Here is a 21,397-nt window from a genome sequence, read left to right as displayed (position 1 = left end):
TGAAAAGCACATGACAGTATTATATTTTAAAATATTTCCTCAGAAATTAATGCTGACCAGAATCAGAGAGTTGTGTTCTAAGGATTTTTATAAAGAAATTCATTTCATAATGTACATGGATAATACAGATATCTAATTCACAACATTTTCTTACTTGGTTCCTAAGATTGGTTTATGTTGTCTCATTGTTTCCTTATGAATTATTTCATTCTGTACTCACTTCAACAAATTATTATTTGAAATTAAATCTTCACATCCTGTTATCTGTTTGCTCTCCTATTTATGGAGAGACTGTCTTGACACATGGTTAATTTATGTTAATAATTAAGATTATATGTTTAGATATCTCTAGTGACCTGAAAATGTCCCCATCACTTGATAATGAGAAAAGAGAACTGGCTACAGAGAACATACAGTGGCTATGTATTTCAAGCCCTAAGTCAGTTAACCTCCAAGAGCCCTGAGCAACTCTTTAAAATGATAAGCTAAAGAATAAGGGAAATGTGATAATTACAAGTTCTCTATACCAATGAAAACAAAGGTCCTTCCCATTCCCTTTAAGTTCCTTCCTATCTTTACTGTCTCAAGAACATTTATATATCTTTTATTTGCAGGACTTACTATATTATAAGTAGCATTACATTTTTAGCAAATGTTATTTTGAGTTCTGGTATTAGAGTAATCATTTTAGTCTTGTGAATTAACTTTTCTGTTCTTATGTTTTGAATTTTTTCAGAATTTTTGTTAAATTTAACAAACATTTATTAAATACTTATTATATGCTGGACATTTGTCTTGGAGAAGACATAAAGAGAAATAAAGTTGTTGGAGTTTAAACATTCTAATAAGAGGATATAACACATACAAATAAATGTAATACAAAATAGATTATATAAGTGAATGCATGTGAGATCTGTGGTTGAAAAGGTCATTTCTGACTAGGATGATCAAGGTAGTCTTCTTTAAAGAGGAAGCATTTGGACTGAATTTTGAACACTAGAATTTCAGTAGACAAATTGGAGGAAGGACATTTTAAGTATAAAGAGGGGGTGGGCAAAGGCCTGGTGTGGGATGTGTAAAGATTGGATGAGTAGTCTAATTTAGAGATAATACTTACAGGGAGATATTTTGGGATAAGTTTAGAAAAGTAACAGTGATCTTAGATATAAAAAGAATTCATATAAATGTGAAAAACAATTTTTAGCCTGATAATCTTATGTTGAAGTGTTTATTATGAGAAATAAAATATGGGCATTACATTATAGAATTTTTATTACTATTAAACTAACAAACATTTAATAAATATTAGGGAGTTCTGTGTTTGTTGGTGGAGAAGATAAAAAGGTTTAGAGAAGGCAATATTTGCCTTCAAGAAGCTTATAATGTAATAGAAAGTTGTCATCAATAATGATGGGGTCAGAAAAGAAAAAAAAGTGTTATGACATTAGTCCTTTAGGAGAATTATGTAAAAAATGATGTAAAAAGCCTTCCCCTCTTCTAAAAAATGATTTCCCTCATCCTTCTATCCTGTGTAGCTTCTCTCTTTCTTCTCCTTCACTGTTAAATTTCTTGAAAAAGTCATTTATGCCACACTTCATCACTGTTTGGTCTTTCTTCAGTGCTTCCATACTTTTCAATTGAAGCTAGTTTCTTCAAGGGAATCTTTTTTTTTTTTCCCTGTTAGTCTTCATCCTCGAACTTTTTCAGATTCTCACATTGTTAACCATCTATTTGATGTTCTTTTCTCCTTCCTTGGCTTTAGGACCCCTGGTTCTTCTATTTCTCTGACTATTTTCTTTTTCTCCTTCATCTGAGTATGTATACTGTAAGATGAAAGCAAATGGAGAGATGGAAGATGCATGATAGTAAGGGCACTGACACCTAGGTTGAGGTTCTAGAAAGACCTGAAGGAAATGAGATTAAGGGTATAGGATAGAGGCATTAACTTTAGAGAGCAATTGAAATATCTTTGCTGTTACCAAAAATAAGGAAGAAAACAAGCTGAGAAAGTCTGAGAAATAAAAGATGGCCACTAAAAGAATTCATGTTAAGTGTCTATATTTTTAGGAAGATAGTAAAGCAAGTTATTTACTCTAAATGTAGGAATAAAGTAGTGTTTGATTGTAAAAGGAATTTTTTAAAGTATGGAGTAATTTCTGTGGGAAATTAGAAAAATCCGTAAGAGCAGAGTAGAAGTATTTTGAGTAGCAATTAGGGCATAGCTGAAATTATTTATTATGAATTTGCAGCAGGAGAAATCAAGTCAACTTGATGGGCAGAAGAGCAAGGGATTACAGGGGAATAGAAAGTAGAAATGAAAATAAATACTTAAAGTTCAGGGTTAGTACTAATAATGTTAACCAGTATTTATATTTCCCTTTAAAGTTTTCAAAGCACTTCACTTGTATTATTTCATTTGATCCTCACAACAGCCATATGAGGTAGGTACTCTTATTATTCTCATTTTACATAAGAGGAAACTGAAGAGAAGATTTAAATCATTTGCCTAGGATTACTTAGAAGGCATCTGAGGAAGGATTTGAATAGGTCTTTAACACCATCTTTCTATCCACTATCCACAGTGGCTTCCATTATTCAAGTGAAGCTGGAAAAGGCTATGAATGGTCAGGAAGTCAGAGGTAAAGATAAGGATGAAAAGTAGATTTGGTGTGAATAAAAGTTTTAGGAAACATAAACTAAATGTAGTTTGGGAAACAGTAGTTAGAAAGTAGAAATTAGCATTTTTTTTATCTTGAAATTGGTAAAATTGCCAGAAGGTAGTGTGGTTTAAGATAAGATAAGAGCAGTAGTCTCGGCTGAAGTAACATTAAAGTCAAGAGATCATCTGCTCATCCAGACCATCTTGTGTAGTTCTCCTAATTTAATAGGGGAGAAAACTGAGATCCTGAGAGTTGAATTGGTAAATTAATTTAAGTAGCATAGCTGGAATTCAAAAGAAGATCCTTGCCTCCAAATTCAGTGCATCTTCCCTTCCATTACACATAGATGATATGTATTGGAGTAAAAAGCTTTACATTACCTTAAAAATGCTGTGTGCTTGGAGAAAGCTGTGATACTGCATTCTTTTCTACAGTATTCTGAGGATGACAGGAAACCTTTAATGGAAGTAACAGTGATAATGATTAATAATCAGCTTTTATAGTGTGCTTTAAGGTTTGCACTGAGGATCTGTTTGATCCTTACAAAACGGGACAAACTTGGGTCTTCTGACCCTAGGACTAGCATTGCCTCTACACTGCCACTCCGCCAGCTAATTCAGGTCTACAAAAAGACAAAGCAAATGACTTGGTAAAGACAAGAGGCCTTGATTTTCTTGGTAAGAGACCGTGGTCTTCCTCATCTTCCTAGACCATAGGTCTCTGCCTCAATTCTAGTTCTTTAGCTTCCATTCTAATGGAGTCTTCACTAGTAACTGGAATTTGGGGAATCCTCACTGTCACTGCAATAGGCAGTTTTGTGAATATATTTTCATATAGAACAATATTAATTATGATGATTAGGCTTTACGAGGAGGGGCAGCTAGGTAGTTTAGTAGATGCACTGGAGTGAGGAAAGCCTGCGATCAAAGTCTTTTTCAGACCTTTAAGTGATTCTGGGCACATCATTTATCTACCCTGTGCCTCAATTTCATCTACTGTAAAATGAAGGTAATAATAGCACTTACCTCATTGGGTTTTTGTGAGGATCAAATAAGGTAATGTTTATAAAGCACTTTGAAAACTTTAAAGTGTTATATAAATAGTATAGTCACTGTTATTATTATAAATATTATCATTATTGTTATTTCTATGTTATTTCTATTTACTCTATGCAGTGTGTATATTAAGTGTTTATGAGCTGATCTGTCAACGGTACCTCCATTTATGATTTTACTTCTAGAGGAAAATTTGTTCCAAATTTCAAGTGACCAACATGCAAATAAACTTTTGGAACACAATCTTTTATAAATTGGGATCTGCCCTTAAGGGTTTTCTTAAAAGTGTGTCCCCCCTGTAGCTGTAATATCAATAGATATATGGCATCTTTGCAAGGTAGTATAATTGAACAGAAGGCCCATAAGCTAATACTATATAAATATTTCTCAAAAGCCCATTGTTCATCAGTAGCTATCACACATCAAATACCATTGTCATCCCCTCCAAAACTATGTTGTTAACTAAAGGAACTTTTGTCTTATGAATCTAGACTTTCAAACAGTTGGCCTAGTATTATAGCTATTGTGTGTGACTAAATAATTAAAAAAAAATTTTTTTTTTGGAAAAAGTACCACTTATCTAACCAGGACCCTGATTTTTATCACCCAATTGATTATTTATGTCTCATCAAAACATTATTAAGTAAGACCATTGTCTTATCTAGAGGACTTGAATTCAGAAGACCTAATTGTGAGACTCCGCTCTTACACTTAACTTTCTAGGCAAGTTATTTCATATTTCATATAAGACAGTTAAGTGGTCCAGTGTGTGTGTGTGTGTGTGTGTGTGTGTGTGTGTGTGTGTGTGTGTATATATATATATATATATGTATATATATATATATATATATACACATATATATATATATATATATATACATATATATATAATATGTAATTAAATATATAAATATATTTATTTAAATTTATAAAGATCTAGAGTCAGGGTAATCTGAGTTCAAACCCAGCCTTAGACATGTATTAACTCTGTGTGGAATATCTTAGGCCTGTACCTGCCTCAGTTTCCTTATCTGTAAAACAGAGACGCTTCCAGGATTAAATAAAAATCAACTGAGATATTTGTAAAATGCTTTGCAAACCCTAAGGTGTTAATGTAAATGGTGTTTATTATTATTATTGTTAATTGTGGATTTCAACTTCATTATCTGAAAAATAGAGAGCTTTGATTGTCAGCATGATATATTACCTTAAACATCCATTTTGTTATTATTTGTTTTTAAAATTTTTTATAAACAGTCTAATTGAAAAAAACAAGAGATTTCTCTTAGTTCCCATCTGTGTGAGATGGTCTTTTTCCTTTAAGTCACTTCAGCTAAAAAAAAAAAAGTTTCATTTTTAAAGAAATACTTTCTTTGTGATTTTCAAAATTTAGTTATAATTCTAACATATAATTTGTTTTTGATTTGCAAAGATATTCTTCTATTATTTTTCCTATTTTCCTGAACCACGTGGATTTTGTTTTTCATTTTTAAAGTATATTTGGATGGATCTGTGATTTCTCATGTATCATATGAGTATATTCTCTAATGGTTTTATTCACAATTCATTCTTGCCTTCTTATCCTGTGTGACTTGTGTTCTTGTGACCCTATAAATTCATCACAATGGTTCTATTCATTGTGTTGAAGACCTTCCTCCAGACCTCTTGACATTGCATGGATATCAGTGAAGCACATATTCTGTGCAATAATAAGTCATAATAGGTCTATTTTTTTTTCTGGCTGTCCATATCTACACAGCTACATTTCCTCAGTTCTTTGATAATATATTGTAGCCTTCTCCCGACCACTTTGTGCTTTTTCATTGCATATAGATGATCAGCAACTTTTATTCCTCAGAGATTGTGTGGTATTCCATGATGTCCAGTATCACAGGAAGAATTTCAGTGTTAAAGAGTTACTTCTTTGTTTCACAGAAAAGCTGAGGGCAAATTTTCGAATGTCCTCTAGGCTTTTGAACTCCTATGCAGTACTGAACTCAGGTTTTTGTTCATCTTCAGTACCTATCCAAGATGTATGTACTGATATCCTAGTTTTCCAGGTTGTCCCTATAGCTAGCTGTATGTCAACTGTCTGGCTACAAGCAGAAGTATATTATGAGAAAATGATGCCCTATTAATAATATTGAATCTATAATTTTGTTCTGATGTATATAGTGTCATTTTTGATGATAAAAATACTGCTTTAGCAGTTCTTTTAAAAACAATTTTTACATTAATATATAATTGAATATAAAATTGTTTAAATCCTGAGGATTTAATAGTTTTCCTCTTGTATATGACTTAATAACTTAATATGAAATTTAATGGAAATGAATATGACAACAACAGGTCTCTCATCTGATTCCCACTATGATGAAATGTAGACACCTAGAAATAAAAACTTAACAAGGAGTTGTAGAACATATTTAAATGTTGTAGATTTTTTTTGAAAGAAACATATCCAATATAATCATCAAGAACTTCATTTTAAAAGCTTATGATGTAGCATATTTTTAGCGTTTCCCCTTTTGTCCAGAATTTTGCAAAAATGACTTGTTATCTCTTCCATAAATAGGCTATTTTTATGCTCATATTGAATGACTACTTGTATTAGGATATTTTTTTTTCAGTTATGGATTGAAGTAGATGTCCACTAAGGGCTTTTACAACTCTGGAAATCCATGATTCTATGATCTCCAACAGACCTTTTAGGTTTTTAGGTTTTAATGAACCTAAGATCCAAAATACTCATATCATCTCAATGGATGCAGTTTCAAGAATTTAGATATTTGGGGTAGATTCTTCAAAGAATCTCATAATAACAAAAATCCAAAAAAAAATTAAATATTGTATGTCTTTAATGAAATTTACTTATTTATATAATAAGAATTTACTCATGTACTTTGCCCTACCACATTTGCCTCATTAAATATCCTGTGCTACTAATTTACGGTGTCCTGTGAAGTAATTTCCATTTTCTTGGCCTTGAAAAGCAGCCAGAGGTTGGTTAATACTAATAATATTGGTAGCACCTACTTCACAAGGGTATTATGAGACCCAAGTAAGATTATGTACATAAAGGTTAAATCTTAAAAGTGCTGTGTAAATTTGAATTATTATTTTAATTATTACATATCCCTTTTACTATCTCCAGGGGCCCTTTCAATATGTTATTAGTTTTCTTAAAGGTATCTTCAATCAAACAGTGAAGAGATGTAATTTTCTCTTTGCCTAGTTTGCAGAAATTTTACAATATGATCACTTTACTCACTATTTCTGATCTACTTTATTATTACTGTTGTTAAAATAGAATGCAGTTAATTCAATCCTTTTTTATAACTTAGATTTTCACATTACTTGTAATCTAAAAGAGTAATTTTATTTATTTTGGAAGTAATATTTGGTTGTAATTTAAAAAATAAAAGGTTGAGAAAGGTACATTTTAAGAGTCAATAACTTGTTCAACTTTTTTGTTTTTATATGGAAATGGAAAAATAACCTTAATAAATGATGTGTCCCCACTATATTAAAAAAAAAAAAAGCCAGGTTTTGTGAAATGTGAACTTCTCATACTTTACTTTTTGATCTTAGATTTTTATTTTAGAGCTCTGAAATGGTCTTGATGCTTTTTAGGTGTGTCAATTACTTGGTGCGTCATGGATTGTGGTTTTGTTGATTGCTGCCTTTTCCATCATTGTAAATTCCAGTCACTACTCAATTTAACAGATGGTTTTTCAGGGTTTCTGTGTTTGAAAAATTAAACCATTTAAACTGATCACTGTCTTCTCCAAATTTAGCTAGGCTAGCCTGCTAGCTAGAGAGTGAAATAGCCTATTATCAGGTCCATACTTTCCCACTAGAAATTATATTTAACTGTAAACTCAGGATAGCTTTTATGATTTGGTGAGTCATTAAAGTAAGACTGTAATAAAGATCTTGATTTGTAATAAATTTATAACATTTGGTGCTCCTTTTTATCAATAGCTGTTAATATATGCTCTTCTACAACATTTAGTAGAACATCTACTAAGGTAGAACATTAGTAACCATAATTATAATGTATTTACCTGCCCCCTTTTACATTAAGAAAATTTTGCTAGCTCTGTTTGAAATTTTCCAATACTATAGAATTTTAGAACTTAAGGGATCTGGCATAGTACTTCATTTACACTGCTTTTATGTTTTAACATTTTGTATTATAATTATTTGTATATATATTCCCCTGCTAGATTGTGAATTCCATAAGGAAAGGGACTTTGTTTTAATATTTCTATCTTTTCCAGCACCATCACAGTCCTCTATATATGGTAAGTGCTCAGTAAATGAAAGGACTTTGAAGAACTTCTGGACATTTTAGAGAGTCCAAGCTTTTACTTTTATATACATGGAACCAGGAGTGAGACAGTAGGTAGAATAATTTGTCCTTGGTCATATAATTACTAAGTGGCAGAGAGAGAATTGAAATCCAATTTTTTTTTTTTACTCTAAAGAAAGTGCCATTTCCACTATAATACTATGATATATTGTTTCTCCTAAGAAAATGAGATAGTCATTATTTTAGGGTTTAGAAGGCAGTTTGATTTTTCTTTCTAGAGTTTATATAAAGCAGTTTGATTTCTCTCTTCTCTATTTCAATGATTTTTGCCTTTCTTGAAGACCTGTTTTGAATCAACAAATGAGAACAGAATTCAGAATCTTAACTTTCTTTAGTACTATAACTCGGATTTTTTTTCTCTTTTGTTTTGGCATCAGATGCTAAAGATAAACATTGAAAAGGAAACAACTCTAAAGTGTAATTTGATCCTGAACATCAGGATTTCTTAATCTCAGATATGTTAGATGGTTGTAAATATAATGTTCTGTGTTCCAGAATGTCAACATTTAGCTTGTTTTTCTTTTCTTTTCTCTTTTAACAAATTATTGCTTATTAGTTTTTAAAGTTTTTATGCCAAAAGTATAACTCTCCCAAATTTTATTTCCTTATTGGGGGAAAGAAAAAAACCTTAATTTTAAAAAAAAGCACTTAATTATACATGTGATTTGACCACATCATCTGGAAGTTATTCCTCCCAGTAAGAACTCTTTATTTTTTAATTCTTGATATAGTCAACTGAATTTAATATTGTCACAAGTATTTAAAAGTTATTATGAATTCTTGTGTCTATTAGGATTTTTTGAATGAAGTTTATTACTGTCATACTTTGTTTTGAGAACTTCAAAATAAAATTTAAATTAAATTACTTGGGTCAAAATTAGAATGATTAGAACATTACTGAAAGATTTCATGATGGAAAAAAGTGTTAAGTTTAAAATTAGGAGAGAACCAGGATCATTATACCACCTTGGATGCTAATAAGGATGCTAATAATAATAATATAAAGGTTCAGTTTTCCTATCCATACAACAAAGATATCTATATTGCATTTAGGGAAATAGGAATATGTAATAGGGATGTTCTATATGTAGTGCCTATCATTTATAATGTAAAAATTTCTATTGTTGTTTTAAAAAAAACTATCACAAAGTTGCTAAAAGAATCAAATAAAATAATGTGTGTAAAATGTTTAGTAAAAAATAAAAACATGAATGTTAGCTGTTTTCACATTTGTAATTCAGCACTTTATTTTTAACTATAAAATCATAATTACAAAGAATTCTTTCAACCAAGTAGTTTTCAGTAGTTGATTTTAATAATTTTTATTGAAATAGCTTAAAATATATAAGTAGCAAAAGAATCAGTGTGGATATTTCCTCCATACTAGCTGTTTCTATTGTAAAGAACTTGAGAGCAATAATATAAAGTGTCAGCAGGTGGCAGCCACAGCTTAGCCTACTTGTCTTCCTATGTGTGTTACATTGTTGACACATAGGCTAGTAGGTTAAAAAAATTAAAGCAATAAATTAAATAAAATTAAATTTAATTAAAGTCAATAAACTAATCTTTTAAAAATAGAATTCCACTCTGCTTAACTGTATAGCAAGTAAACATTCTGCTAGGAAACATGAGTGTCACGTCAGACCAATAGCCAACTAAAAAAGGTCAATGGTCTCTGAATTGTCCAGATATTTAGTCCATGTAGCCACAGTATTTGAAAGTATATCCTTATCAGAAGGTAAGGAATAGGTGACAAATATACATTTTTCCCTTTCCATGGACATCTTTTCTTTTTGATTGACCTAAGACCTAATTTTTTTATAACTCTTGTATTCACTTTTCTCAAAGGTTTCAAATTTTCCTAGAGCCATTAGTAAATCTAAATGCATAAATTGCAACAAACACATACACAACACCCATACATATGCAATATGAGAAGTAATGAGAAAATATTCTGTAGAATTAGATAAAATGAATAATAGTGTTAATGTCTGAGAAACTAATTGTCATGATATTTGCTGTATGTTGACAGCAAAGAGAATTTCCTGGATAAAAGCACTGGTTTTAAGGTGAGAAAGACATGGATTCAGATTCTTTTTCTGGAGCATACTTAATTGCATAATTTTTGGAAAGTAAAGTCAGCCTTTTAGTATCCTTAATACACCCTCTAAGACAGTTATTTGCAAATGTACATGAATGAAGGGTGTTTCCACACTTGGATTATCCAATGCTAATGAAATTAAAAGTCTTCAGGAGAAAATGGTAAAACACTTCAGAAATTCAGAATTTCCTTCAGCTTTCAGAAAGCTCTAGAACAAAAAATCTGCACTTCATTAGCTAACACTATCACTTTAGCATAATGTCCTGCGTTTAGCATAATTCATTGTAGGTAGTGGGTATTTAGTGTTTGTTGAATTAAGAATTGTCTGAGTTATCATTAACAAGAGTGAGATATCCATGCAATTCTGATTATTATATCTTTTTAAAATATTGGAACAAGAGTGAGATATCCATGCAATTCTGATTATTATATCTTTTTAAAATATTGGACTGATCATTTAATTTATTCCAAAATCTCATTAAGTAATTATGTAAACAAGCAATCCACTCAGCTCAAACTGAAGCTTCTGAGTCATGAAAAGCTAATCCAGAAAAACCTAATGCACCTGCCTTCTTAAATAAGTGAAATATAGTTACAATGTGAATAATACAACCTTAATTCTCTGATACCACTTTTGATTAAGTAACCCTAAATATTATGTGTATTATTGACATAGGTAACTTTTTTTGGGGGGGGGAGGGTGGGAGACAAGATTAAAGAGCCAAGGGGCCATTCAAGCCTTTTTAGGTTTGCCCTAAAAATCTCTCTACTCTATTTAAAAAAAAAAAGAAAGAAAGAAAGAAAGAAAAGACAATCACTATCATATCTTGTTGCTTTCAGTAATTGAACAAATTGTAATAAATCCTTGACAAATACTTTTGAACAGATAACTAACTACATATGTCTTTTCTCCTTGGCTTAGAAATTCATCTCCTCTTCCATCTTCATTTGTGAATGTAGAAAGAAATCTCCTGTGATTCTACTATTTAGTTGATAGAATTCTGTTTAATCCATTGTAACCATGGTGGGAATGAAGAACCTATTTCTATACTACACCCATTTTATTAATTATATTTTAAGTAACCATATTTGAGAATCCAATTAAAGAACTCCAAACTCCTGTTAGACTGCTTGCAGCAATTTTTTTGAACCCTAAAGGATATGAGATAATTATCCAAAAGCGTCTGTATTTTGATGACTATTCTTTGGAAGTTTATGTCCATAAAAAGACATGCAAAAGATTGTGAATAGTTTTGCAGTTTTAGAAGATTGCTATGAAATTACAATGATCTTAGAAATATAAGATTATATTTTAACCTACATTAAGAGAACTATAAACAGGAAAAAAATATTAGCAAATCCGAAGTGATAAGTATTCATTGGTGTGTTCAAATATAAATTAAAATTACATCAACTTAAGCAAATTTTTCACGAGGGCAAGTTGTTTGTATTACCAAATTTCAGGGTATTCAATTTGCTTTGATTGCAGTTACTCAGATATACTTTTGTAATTGCCCACAGATCAGTCAGCAAGCATTTTAAAAGTACTTAGTATATGCCAGACACCATGCCAAACACTGAAGATACAAGAAAAGGCTAAAAATTTTGACCCTACTGGGGAGAAAACATGTAAACAACTATGTACATGTTATACCTCTACCTATACATACATACATACATATATATATATATATACACACACACACATATATATTTATATTATACACACTATGGTGAGAATGGGGGAAGAGAGGGAGGAGAAAAGTGTGAGAGAGAGGAGGGAGGGGGAGAGAGAGAGGAGAGAGACAGAGAGAGAGGTGAGAGAAAGCACAGATGGAAAGTAATCTCAATGGGAAGATATTAGCATGAATTAGGGTTAGGAAGGAGGAAAAGGGTCATGAATCTTGCTTTCCTAAGTAGGATTTGATGAGTTTTTAAGAAGGTCATAAAATTTTATCATTCTGTCTTTACCTCTGATTTAAGAACTTCTAAATTTGTTCTTCATCCTCATCATGATCTTCTATCCTTCAACTTCTCAGACATTTTTCAGACCACTCTATACTATATACATTCCTTTCCTATTTCAACCCTTTGGGAAATTTCAACCTTATATTACTCCTGCCATCTCCTGCCTTTGCTTCTCTTCACATGCTAGTATATGAAACTAGAGGAAATCACAAAATCTTTCTGAATCAACTATGATTAATGTCACATAACCTACATTGAGCCTCATTGTAGCAAGGCAATTTTTCTACAGCTTCCTAATCAATTTGCTTTCCCACTTAAGCAGCTGTTTCAAACTGTCTTGTCTCTCCTCAGCCTATTTCCTTCTCCCTAAAAAACTTTTCCCCCACTCTTTCAGCTGAGGATCTTATACTTCCACTGAAAAATTGTAGCCATTCTCAAGTGTGCTTCATCATTTTTCTTCCTCCTCATTATTACATTATTCAAATATCTTCTAAATCCTCGTTCATCTTTTCATATGAAAAGAGCACTTTTTGCTAAGGCATACTCCTCAATATGTATCCTTTATCTTATCCTTCTTACCTTCATCAAATTGCCTTTTAAAATCATGTCTACTCTTTAATTTTTATTTTCTTATCAACTCTTCCTTGATGCTTACAAATATATTCATGTCTCCATCCATAAAAACAAAAGCAAAAATCCTCTCATTTGATCTAGCCATCTCCATCAGCTATCTTATCATGAGATATGTGTGTGTGTGTGTGTGTGTGTGTGTATATATATATATATACTGACTGAAATTGAGAAAGCTATCTATACTTGGTACCTCTACTTCCTTTCTATTTGAATTCTCTGCATTCTGACGTCTAACCTCATAATTTGAAAATATATTCTCCAATATTATTACTAATTTCTTAGTAACTAAATATAGTGTCTGTTTCCTAGTCAGCATTCTCCTTGGTGGCTCTGTAATCTTTGATAGTGTTTGTGATACTGTTTTCTCCTGGTACTCCTATCACATCACCCTTCTCATTCTCCTTTGTTGTATATTTTTCCAGATTGTGTTCACTGTGAGTGTTCCCTAAGATTCTGTCCTGTTCCTTTTCTTCTCCCTACGTGTCACTTAGTGTTCTCATCAGATCCTTTAGATTAAGTTATCATCTCTACCAATATTCCTAGATTGTTTATTTAGGTAAGCTAAAGTTTCGCACCATCAACTGACTTTTGGACATTTTGTGTTATGTCTCTTAAGCATCTCAAATTGAGCTTGTTCATAACAGAACTCATTAGCTTGCTTTGTAATCTTTCCCTTTCCCAAAATTTCAATATATTATTATAGAGAGCATCACCTATTTCCCCAATGCCCATGCTTACAACTACTGTGTCATCCTTCACTCATTTAAAACACCTACATACTTATCTCACATATCCAAATTTTTCTCATCTATGATGGTTTCTATCTTCACATCTCCTCTTATATGTGTTATTTTCATTGCTTCATGCATGAACAATTGAAATAGCCTTCTGCTTGGTTTCCATACCTCAGGTCATTTTACATTTTAATTCATTATTCATTCAGCTGCCCAAATAATTTTTCTAAAATACAGATGTTATCATATCACTTTCCTATTCAATAAATGTAAATGATTCCCTATTCTCTTCAGGATCAATTATAAAGGCCTTACCCACCTCACCCCCACATTTAAAAAGCTTCCTTTCCATATATTCTGTGATTCAGTTATAGCAGCCCACATGTAGTTCCTGGCATGACACTTGACCTTCCTACTCCATGCTTTTTCACTCTCTGTTATGTTGGAATGTTGCCAATCCTCATCTCTAGTTTTCGTGGCTTTCTTTAAAACAACTCAGATCCTCTCTTCTTCCAGAGGCCTTTCCCCATCTGTGCTTCTCCCTCTATCCCCAAACAATACTTCCCTCTGAGATTACCTGCCATATATGTTGTAAAAATAACTTTTATGTACATATTTCTTTTGCATATTATCTCATTAGAATGTGTAATCTTTTCTTTGTATCTGTAGGACTTAGCACAATGCCTGATATAGTAAGAACTGAATAAATATTTGTTGACTTCTAGCATAGTTTTATAAAATGGAGATAATGTCTATCTCTTATGGCTGTGATATTATATATGTGATTTGATTTATATATATAAAGCACTCTTCCAGTCTTCAAAAGTGCTGCTATTTAAAAGGCAGTAATCATTACAGTGAATTTGTTACCTATATATTGTACATTGAAAAATGGATGGGAAAATTAAAAATGAAGTCTTTCCATTAGTATACGTATAGTGCTTCCCAGAATATATTTTTATTGAATGAAATTACCAGGTTTTTCTGTATTTTAAAAGAATATTACATTTTCTGATTCAGATTATAACTTTCCTGTATTTAGGGATGCAGTGCATACTGTACTATACTTGGAAATCAAGAAGACTTTTATTTAAACCTTGCCACATGCTGTTTGACCACCTATTAAGACATTTAACTTTTTGAGCCCTAGATTCTCTAGCTATAAAATAGATATAATGACACCTATTGTCCCATCTCATAGGGTTATTTAAGAGTGGCTCAAATGAGATAACATGTAGAGAGTTTCTCTAAATTTAACACATCATATAAATTTCAATCATTAGTTTGCAAGCATTTCAAACCATATTCAAAATATAACTATCTTATTTCTCCAAATTTCCTAAAGTTATTCCTCCTCTCACTCCCCCTCCCCCCTAACCCCCCATTCAAACTTCCTTGTGTTGATAATTCAAAGGTAAATTCCAGGCTTCCAAATTCAAAACTTTGGAGACATTCATGGGGTTTTCCTTGCTTTTTCCCTGCACAGTCGATTGATAACCACATTTAACTAAAACATTTCTGGTTACATTCTTCCTATTCACACATTTTCTACTCTAGTTCAAATATTTAATCACTTTATTGCTTGTACTATTGCAGTACCTTCCTAATTTAGGTCTCCCTGGTTCCTGGTTTTTTTCTTCTTTTTTTTTCTGTAAATCATCTACCACAAATGCCAAACTAATATTGCTGAGGCACTGGTGGGACTATGTCAAGTCTTCATCCATAACTACATGAACTTTTCCAGAAATATAGTATTGCTCTTTTGAAAATTTTACATAACATTCCAACAGAATTAGTTGCTGTTCCCTGATTTTTGCACTATTGTACCCCATATGTGGAATATATTTTTCATCTCTGCTTTTTAGAAGTTCTTAACATCTTCAAGATTCAAGCTTAGATACCATTTCCTACACTAAAGTTTACTGATTTTCCTTATTGGTGCTTTAACCTTTCAATTATCTTATCTGTATGTGGTTTCTTTGTATATGGTTTATGGACTTAGTGAAATGTAAGATTCTTGAAGGAAAGATCAGTTCATTACTTTGTTTATGAGAGTATTTCAATATCTAGGGTTTGTGTGCTATTTTTATGTAACTGCAATGTAGTAGCAATGTAACTGCAAACATGTAGGTAATTAGAAGAAATACTGTAATCCTGTGGAATGGGGAGATATAAATCACTTAGAAAAGTAGCAATCAGGATGATAGGAAAGAATAATGACAAATGTTGGAAGGGATATGGGAAAACTGAAACACTAATATATTGTTGGTGGAGTTGTGGACTGATCCAACCATTCTAGAAAGCAATTTGGAACTATGTCCAAAGGGCTTTTAAATTGTGTATGCCTTTTGATCCAGGAGCATCTCTACTGGGTCTATATCCTAAAGAGATCATAAAAAAGGAAAAAGGACCCACATATATAAAAATATTTCTAACAGCCCTTTTGTAGTAGCAAGGAAGTAGAATGGATGCCCATCAGTTATGGTATATGAATGTAATGGATTATTATTGTTCTATAAAAAATGATCAGCAGAATGATTTCAGAAAGGCCTGGAGAGACCTGCATTAACTGATGCTAAATGAAATAAGGAGAATCAAGAGAACAAGATTATGTGATGATCAGCTGTGAGGCTCTTTTTTAACAATGAGGTGATTCAGGTTAATTCCAATAGACTTGTGATGGAGAGAGCTCTCTGCATCTGGAGGGAGGACTATGGGGACTGAATGTGGATCACAACATAGTATTTTCACTTTTTTTCCAGTGTTTGTTTTTCTTTCTTTTTTCTTTCTCATTTCCCTCCCTTTTGATCTGATTTTTCTTGTGCAGCATGATAAATGTGGAAATGGGTTTGGAAGAATTGCACATGTTTAACCCATATTGGATTACTTGCTGTCCAAGGGAAGGGGGGAGGTGTAGTGGGAAGGAGAAAAATTTGAAACACCAGGTTTTACAAGGGTGAATTTTGAAAACTTTCTTTGCATTCATTTTGAAAAGTAAAAAACTATTATTAAAAAAAGAAAAAAGAAAAGTAGCAATCAGGTGGAAGAAGCCTTGATAACATGTAAATATTTATGGAAGATCTTTGAAACAAACTATAAAATACAGTTTTAAAAAAGTTGTTATGACTTGGTGTTTTTCTAAACATTGCTTCATGCTTGCTTTCTAATCTTGTTGTCTTTCATACCCTTTCTCTGGTTTGGAATGCTGTCTGTCTCTCATCAATATGCAGTTACACAACCCATGTTATACAACCCATTGGAAGGAATTGTTTCTGCCTCTGAATTCATATAGTTTGTAGGTACCTAAAATTGTAGCACTCTTAAATAGCTAAACTAGGTTGTAAAGTCCTTGAGTTCAGGGACCATGCTTTATGTGAAATTTGTTTCTGCCCCAGATCCAAATGTATAATAGTTGCTTTAAATTTTAATTTGAGTTTGTTGAATTCAAATCTCCAGCAGTACCTTATATCATTCTAGAAACTTAATATTTATTTAATTGAACTCAATGAATAAGTGAAACAACAAATGGTAACAGTAACTATAGTTACAAACCAAAAAAAAATGCTTTTCACAAAAATACCATGTGAAAAGAACTATAGAAATGTGTTTATCTTTTTAGTCACATTTCATATATTGATAATTACACTATGCTGCAAAAAGTGTCATTCTTGACAAAACATAGTATGCAAATTTAATAAAACTTTAATGTCTTGAGCAGTCATAATTTTCTAAAATATGTTTATTATTTTGATATTTGTATGGTAGCATACATTTATGGTAACTAGAAATTTTATGTGCTTTTTCCTTGAATTAAAAATAGTAAAGTCTGATTTTTTTTTTCAGCCAGAAGATCTTGCTCAGAAGCTCCCAAACCTTGTGGAATTGTAAGTGTTAACTTTCTTTTAAAAAAAAATAATTATCATATAAATAGTTATAAGTTAATTTTAATAATAGGATGTATCACTTTAATTATTTTAATTATTTAGTTTTTTGACATCTAGTTCTGATGGACCTTAAAATAAATGCCCTTTTCAAATGTATTTTCTTTGTTTAACCATAGACTCATAAAATTTGGCTTCTAAAAGAATCTTGAGGTTCCCTATGGCTTAGAGAAGGTAGGTATTATTTCTAGGGCAATGTATCTCTTAGAGTGTCCTCTCCATTTTTGTTATAACCTAAATTGGGACCTTATTTTTTTGCTCCTCCAATCTACTCTACTTTTATTGATGTTGATGTATTTTCTTTTCTCCTTTCTCCAATCTGCAGAGTTGAAGCAGATGTTCTAGTTTCCTATGCATTGAGAAGATTATTACCACCCAATATGAATTCCCTCAGTTCTACCTCCATTCTTCAAACTTGTCAGCATCCTCATAACCCTTTCTTCTCCTTCTTTGTGATTACAAAAGGAAATAAACTTATACTACACTAGGTTACCTTTACCTCTATCCTTGATTCCATTTTTATCTGACTCCTCCAAGACCTAGCTCCAGCCAATATATTTCGCTGGCTTCAATTACTGGTTCCTTCTTACCTACTATAAATATGTTAAGGATTCTAAGTCATCAAAAATAAACCAAAAAAAGCCCTTTGTTTCACCTTACTAGCTCTTTTTTCTAACACATTTTTATCTTGCCCATTACTGCTGAATTTCTTGAAACTAGTGTCTATATTCAATGCTTCCACATTTTTACTATCTCTAACCCCTTTCATACTGATTTTTGTTTCTACATTGAATTTAATTGATTACAATTCTAGATTTTGAGTTGGAGATGATCTTAAATGTCATTTAATCCAAGAGTTCTCAACTTGGATCCTGTGGACCCTACCAATTGTAGATTTTAGGATTGTCTTTGAACTTGGATAGGGAAAATTTTAATTTTTATTTTCAGCAATTATTATTGAAGGAAATTTAGTATTTCTCTCAGTTTTTAAGAAGCATTATTCTAAAAAAAAAGAGTTTGTGGTCTTGACAAGACTGCCAAAAATTTCTAGGATCCAAAAAATGATTTAAGAACCCCTGACTTAATTTGGCTCCTTCAAATAATAGATGTTACAATTGAGAGGGCAAATGACTTGCCCACATACAGGTTACTACAAATAGAGTTGTGATTCAGATTCATGACTTTTCTTAAATCAAAGCCTCATCTTCTCTCCTCAGATTCAGTCTTGTATCACTGACTGCCTGCTCTACATTACCACATCTTCAACTTAACATTTCTTAAAAAAAAAAAAAAAAAAAAAAAAAAAGGAGGGAGAACTTATTTCTTCAGCCTCAAACCTACTCCTCCTCCTGACATTCTGTTTCTATTAAGTGTGCCACTATCTTTTCAGTAACATAGATTTATAACTTTGGAGTTATCCTTGAATCTTCACTCTCAGTCTCCAGATCATTCAGTTGCCACATTTGTAGATTCTATCTCCACAGTGTTTCTCCTATCTGTCACTTTCTTTCCACCTACATGGTCACATATTTTTAAAAAAAAGAAAGATAGGAAATAGGTGGGGAGAAAGTTTGGCTCACCCTGTTGTTCACTTTGTAGGTTTTGGAGCCTTTTCTCTTAGAAATAGGTGCTGGCTTTCATGGCCTTGCCTGGACTCTGAGAAACTTTCCTAGAGCTCAGGGCCTCATTCCTCCATGAAGATAGCCATTACCTCATAAGGGGCTTCATAGCAAAACAAAGAACAAAGATGTCACTGAGTATGTCCATGACCTGATTTTCTGATTTAACTCTTAATCATCCTGATCTACTGTGCAGTTTCAACATTATATTATAGTTGTTAAAATTCACTTGGGACTTTTTGAAGCTGGGATCTTTAAGATTGAATAAAACCAATACTATGGGGCCAGAATTAGACCTAGCACATAGTCATATTGAGGAATGTTTAGGTTGGGGAGGTTATATTTTATTCTAGAGTCAATAGGAAACTACTGAAGATTTTTTGGGTTGGGGAATGACATGGTTAGATCTGTTTTGGCATCTCTGTGTAAAAAGGATTATAAAAAGAAGCATGTAGATTAATTAGGAAGCTAAGACACTAGTCCAGTCAAAAAGTTATGAGGGCTGAAACTTATTTAGTGAATTTGTGAATGAAGAGATGGTTTTTAGAAATGTTAATAGAAGTAGAATCAACAAAAGTCGGCAACTATTTGGGAATGGAGAATGGGAATGGAGAAAAGAAGTCAAGGCTAATTCTAACATTGTTTACCTTGGCATCTGAAAGCATGATGTTACATTCAATAGAAGTAGAGAAATTTGGAGAGATGGATTTGGGATGGTGGTGAAATAATGAGTTCCATTTATCCATTATTATTCAATTTATTTATCCTTTTATGTTATCATGTTTAATTTGAAATGTCACTTTACCTATTTTATTTCCTCCCATTCTTTAATCCTTTAATGCTGAACTCAGATATTCTGTTTTCCTTGAAGCCCCTCTCTGCTTCTCTTATTTTTCTCTTAAATATTCTTCCTCCTCACCCCAAATAAATTCCCAACACAAAAGTCCCCACACAAAAGTGCTACACAATTGCTTAATACATTTAACATGCAATTTAAAACATTATTTAGATTTGTGTTTTATCCTAAATCATATAAACTCCATAAAGGAAGTGACTTTTTCCATTTCAGATTGATCTTGGGCAAGTCATTTCACTTATCTTTGCCTCAACTTCCTCTTTTGTAAATGAGAGAATTGGACTAATTAAATTTTAAGGTTCCTTCCAACTTTATAATAATTGATCCAAAAAAGAACTCTGAGAACAAAAAACAAAACTTTTAAAAAAATTTTCCAGCACTTAATACAGTAATATTAGTAATTGCTTAATAAATGTTTGTAAAAGAAGATCAAAGATTGTCTGGTTTAAACTTTGTATCTTTCCTAGTGTCAAGCATTAGACTCCACACACAATGTGAGTCTAGTATATGTTGATTGAATGAATGAATCAATTTGAGATATCCTAAAACAAATTGACATTTCCCCCTGAAGTATGATATAGTGATTCCTATGTCAATTTATTTGCTTGCCTTTTTATAGCCATAATATTATAATATCTATGGTACTGACTTTTAATTTTGCAGATTTCAATAAATTCAATTCAATAAGCAACAGTAATATAAAATATAATTGTCAAATTCAATTAAAATTTAATTGAATTTATTGGGTTCTATAGTATTGAGCAACAAAACTTTATAATATTTCCCAAAATTATAATGCTGAGATTGGATAAATGTAACACCACCATAAAGTATTCTCATAATTACAGTTTTTAAATGGATAGATAGATATAAATATAGATATAATTATAGACATGGAAGAAAATAATGTAAAGTATAAAATAAAAACTTTTTAACAGTCTAATAATATTGTCTTAATTGACTTACTGGATAAAACTATCCTTCCTTCTTCTTCCTCAATTCCCAACTCAAGAAAGTCATGAAAGCTGTATGGTCCTTACAGATAGAAGTATAAGACAGAGTAGAAAGAAAAGGAACACGACATCTCCAAGGACTTATTCCACAGACTGATTAGAAGAGAAGAATGGAAGCAGCAAAAAGATAGAAAAGGGATGAAATATAAAGATTAGAGAAAGGCAAATTAAAACAGCTCTGAGTTATCACCTCATATCCATTGACTAACATGATAGAAAAGGAAAACAACAATATGTTGGAGGGAATGTAGGAAAATGGGTATACTAATATATTAATAGTAGAGTTGTGAACTAGCCCAACCATTCTGGAAAACAATTTGGAACTATGCCTAAAGGAAACAAGCATTTATTAAGCACCTTCCATATTCCAGACACTGTGCTAAGTGTTTGACCAAATATCTCATTTGATCCACACAACAATACTGGAAGGTAGTCACCAGTA

The 21,397-nt window shown here is 31.8% G+C and overlaps 1 protein-coding gene and 1 long non-coding RNA gene across 2 annotated transcripts in view; one reads left to right on the top strand and one right to left on the bottom strand.

Moving 5' to 3' along the window:
• Positions 1 to 21,397, top strand: part of LRRC28 (leucine rich repeat containing 28) — a 183,212-nt gene that overhangs the window by 7,030 nt on the left and 154,785 nt on the right. The window contains exon 3 of the mRNA XM_051981023.1: positions 17,370 to 17,410. Within this exon, the coding sequence (XP_051836983.1) occupies positions 17,370 to 17,410 (41 nt within the window). The remainder of the gene's footprint in view (positions 1 to 17,369; positions 17,411 to 21,397) is intronic.
• LOC127551346 (uncharacterized) lies at positions 6 to 20,812 on the bottom strand. Its single transcript, XR_007951060.1, has 3 exons — positions 19,048 to 20,812; positions 3,041 to 3,116; positions 6 to 1,823 (listed from the first exon to the last, which is right to left on the bottom strand). It is a non-coding gene; the product is annotated as an uncharacterized LOC127551346 (long non-coding RNA).

Source organism: Antechinus flavipes, chromosome 2 (assembly GCF_016432865.1).
Source record: "Antechinus flavipes isolate AdamAnt ecotype Samford, QLD, Australia chromosome 2, AdamAnt_v2, whole genome shotgun sequence".
NCBI classification, from domain to species: domain Eukaryota; kingdom Metazoa; phylum Chordata; class Mammalia; order Dasyuromorphia; family Dasyuridae; genus Antechinus; species Antechinus flavipes.
The sequence above is the reverse complement of the archived record's forward strand: the minus strand, read 5'-3'. Positions and strand labels throughout refer to the sequence as shown.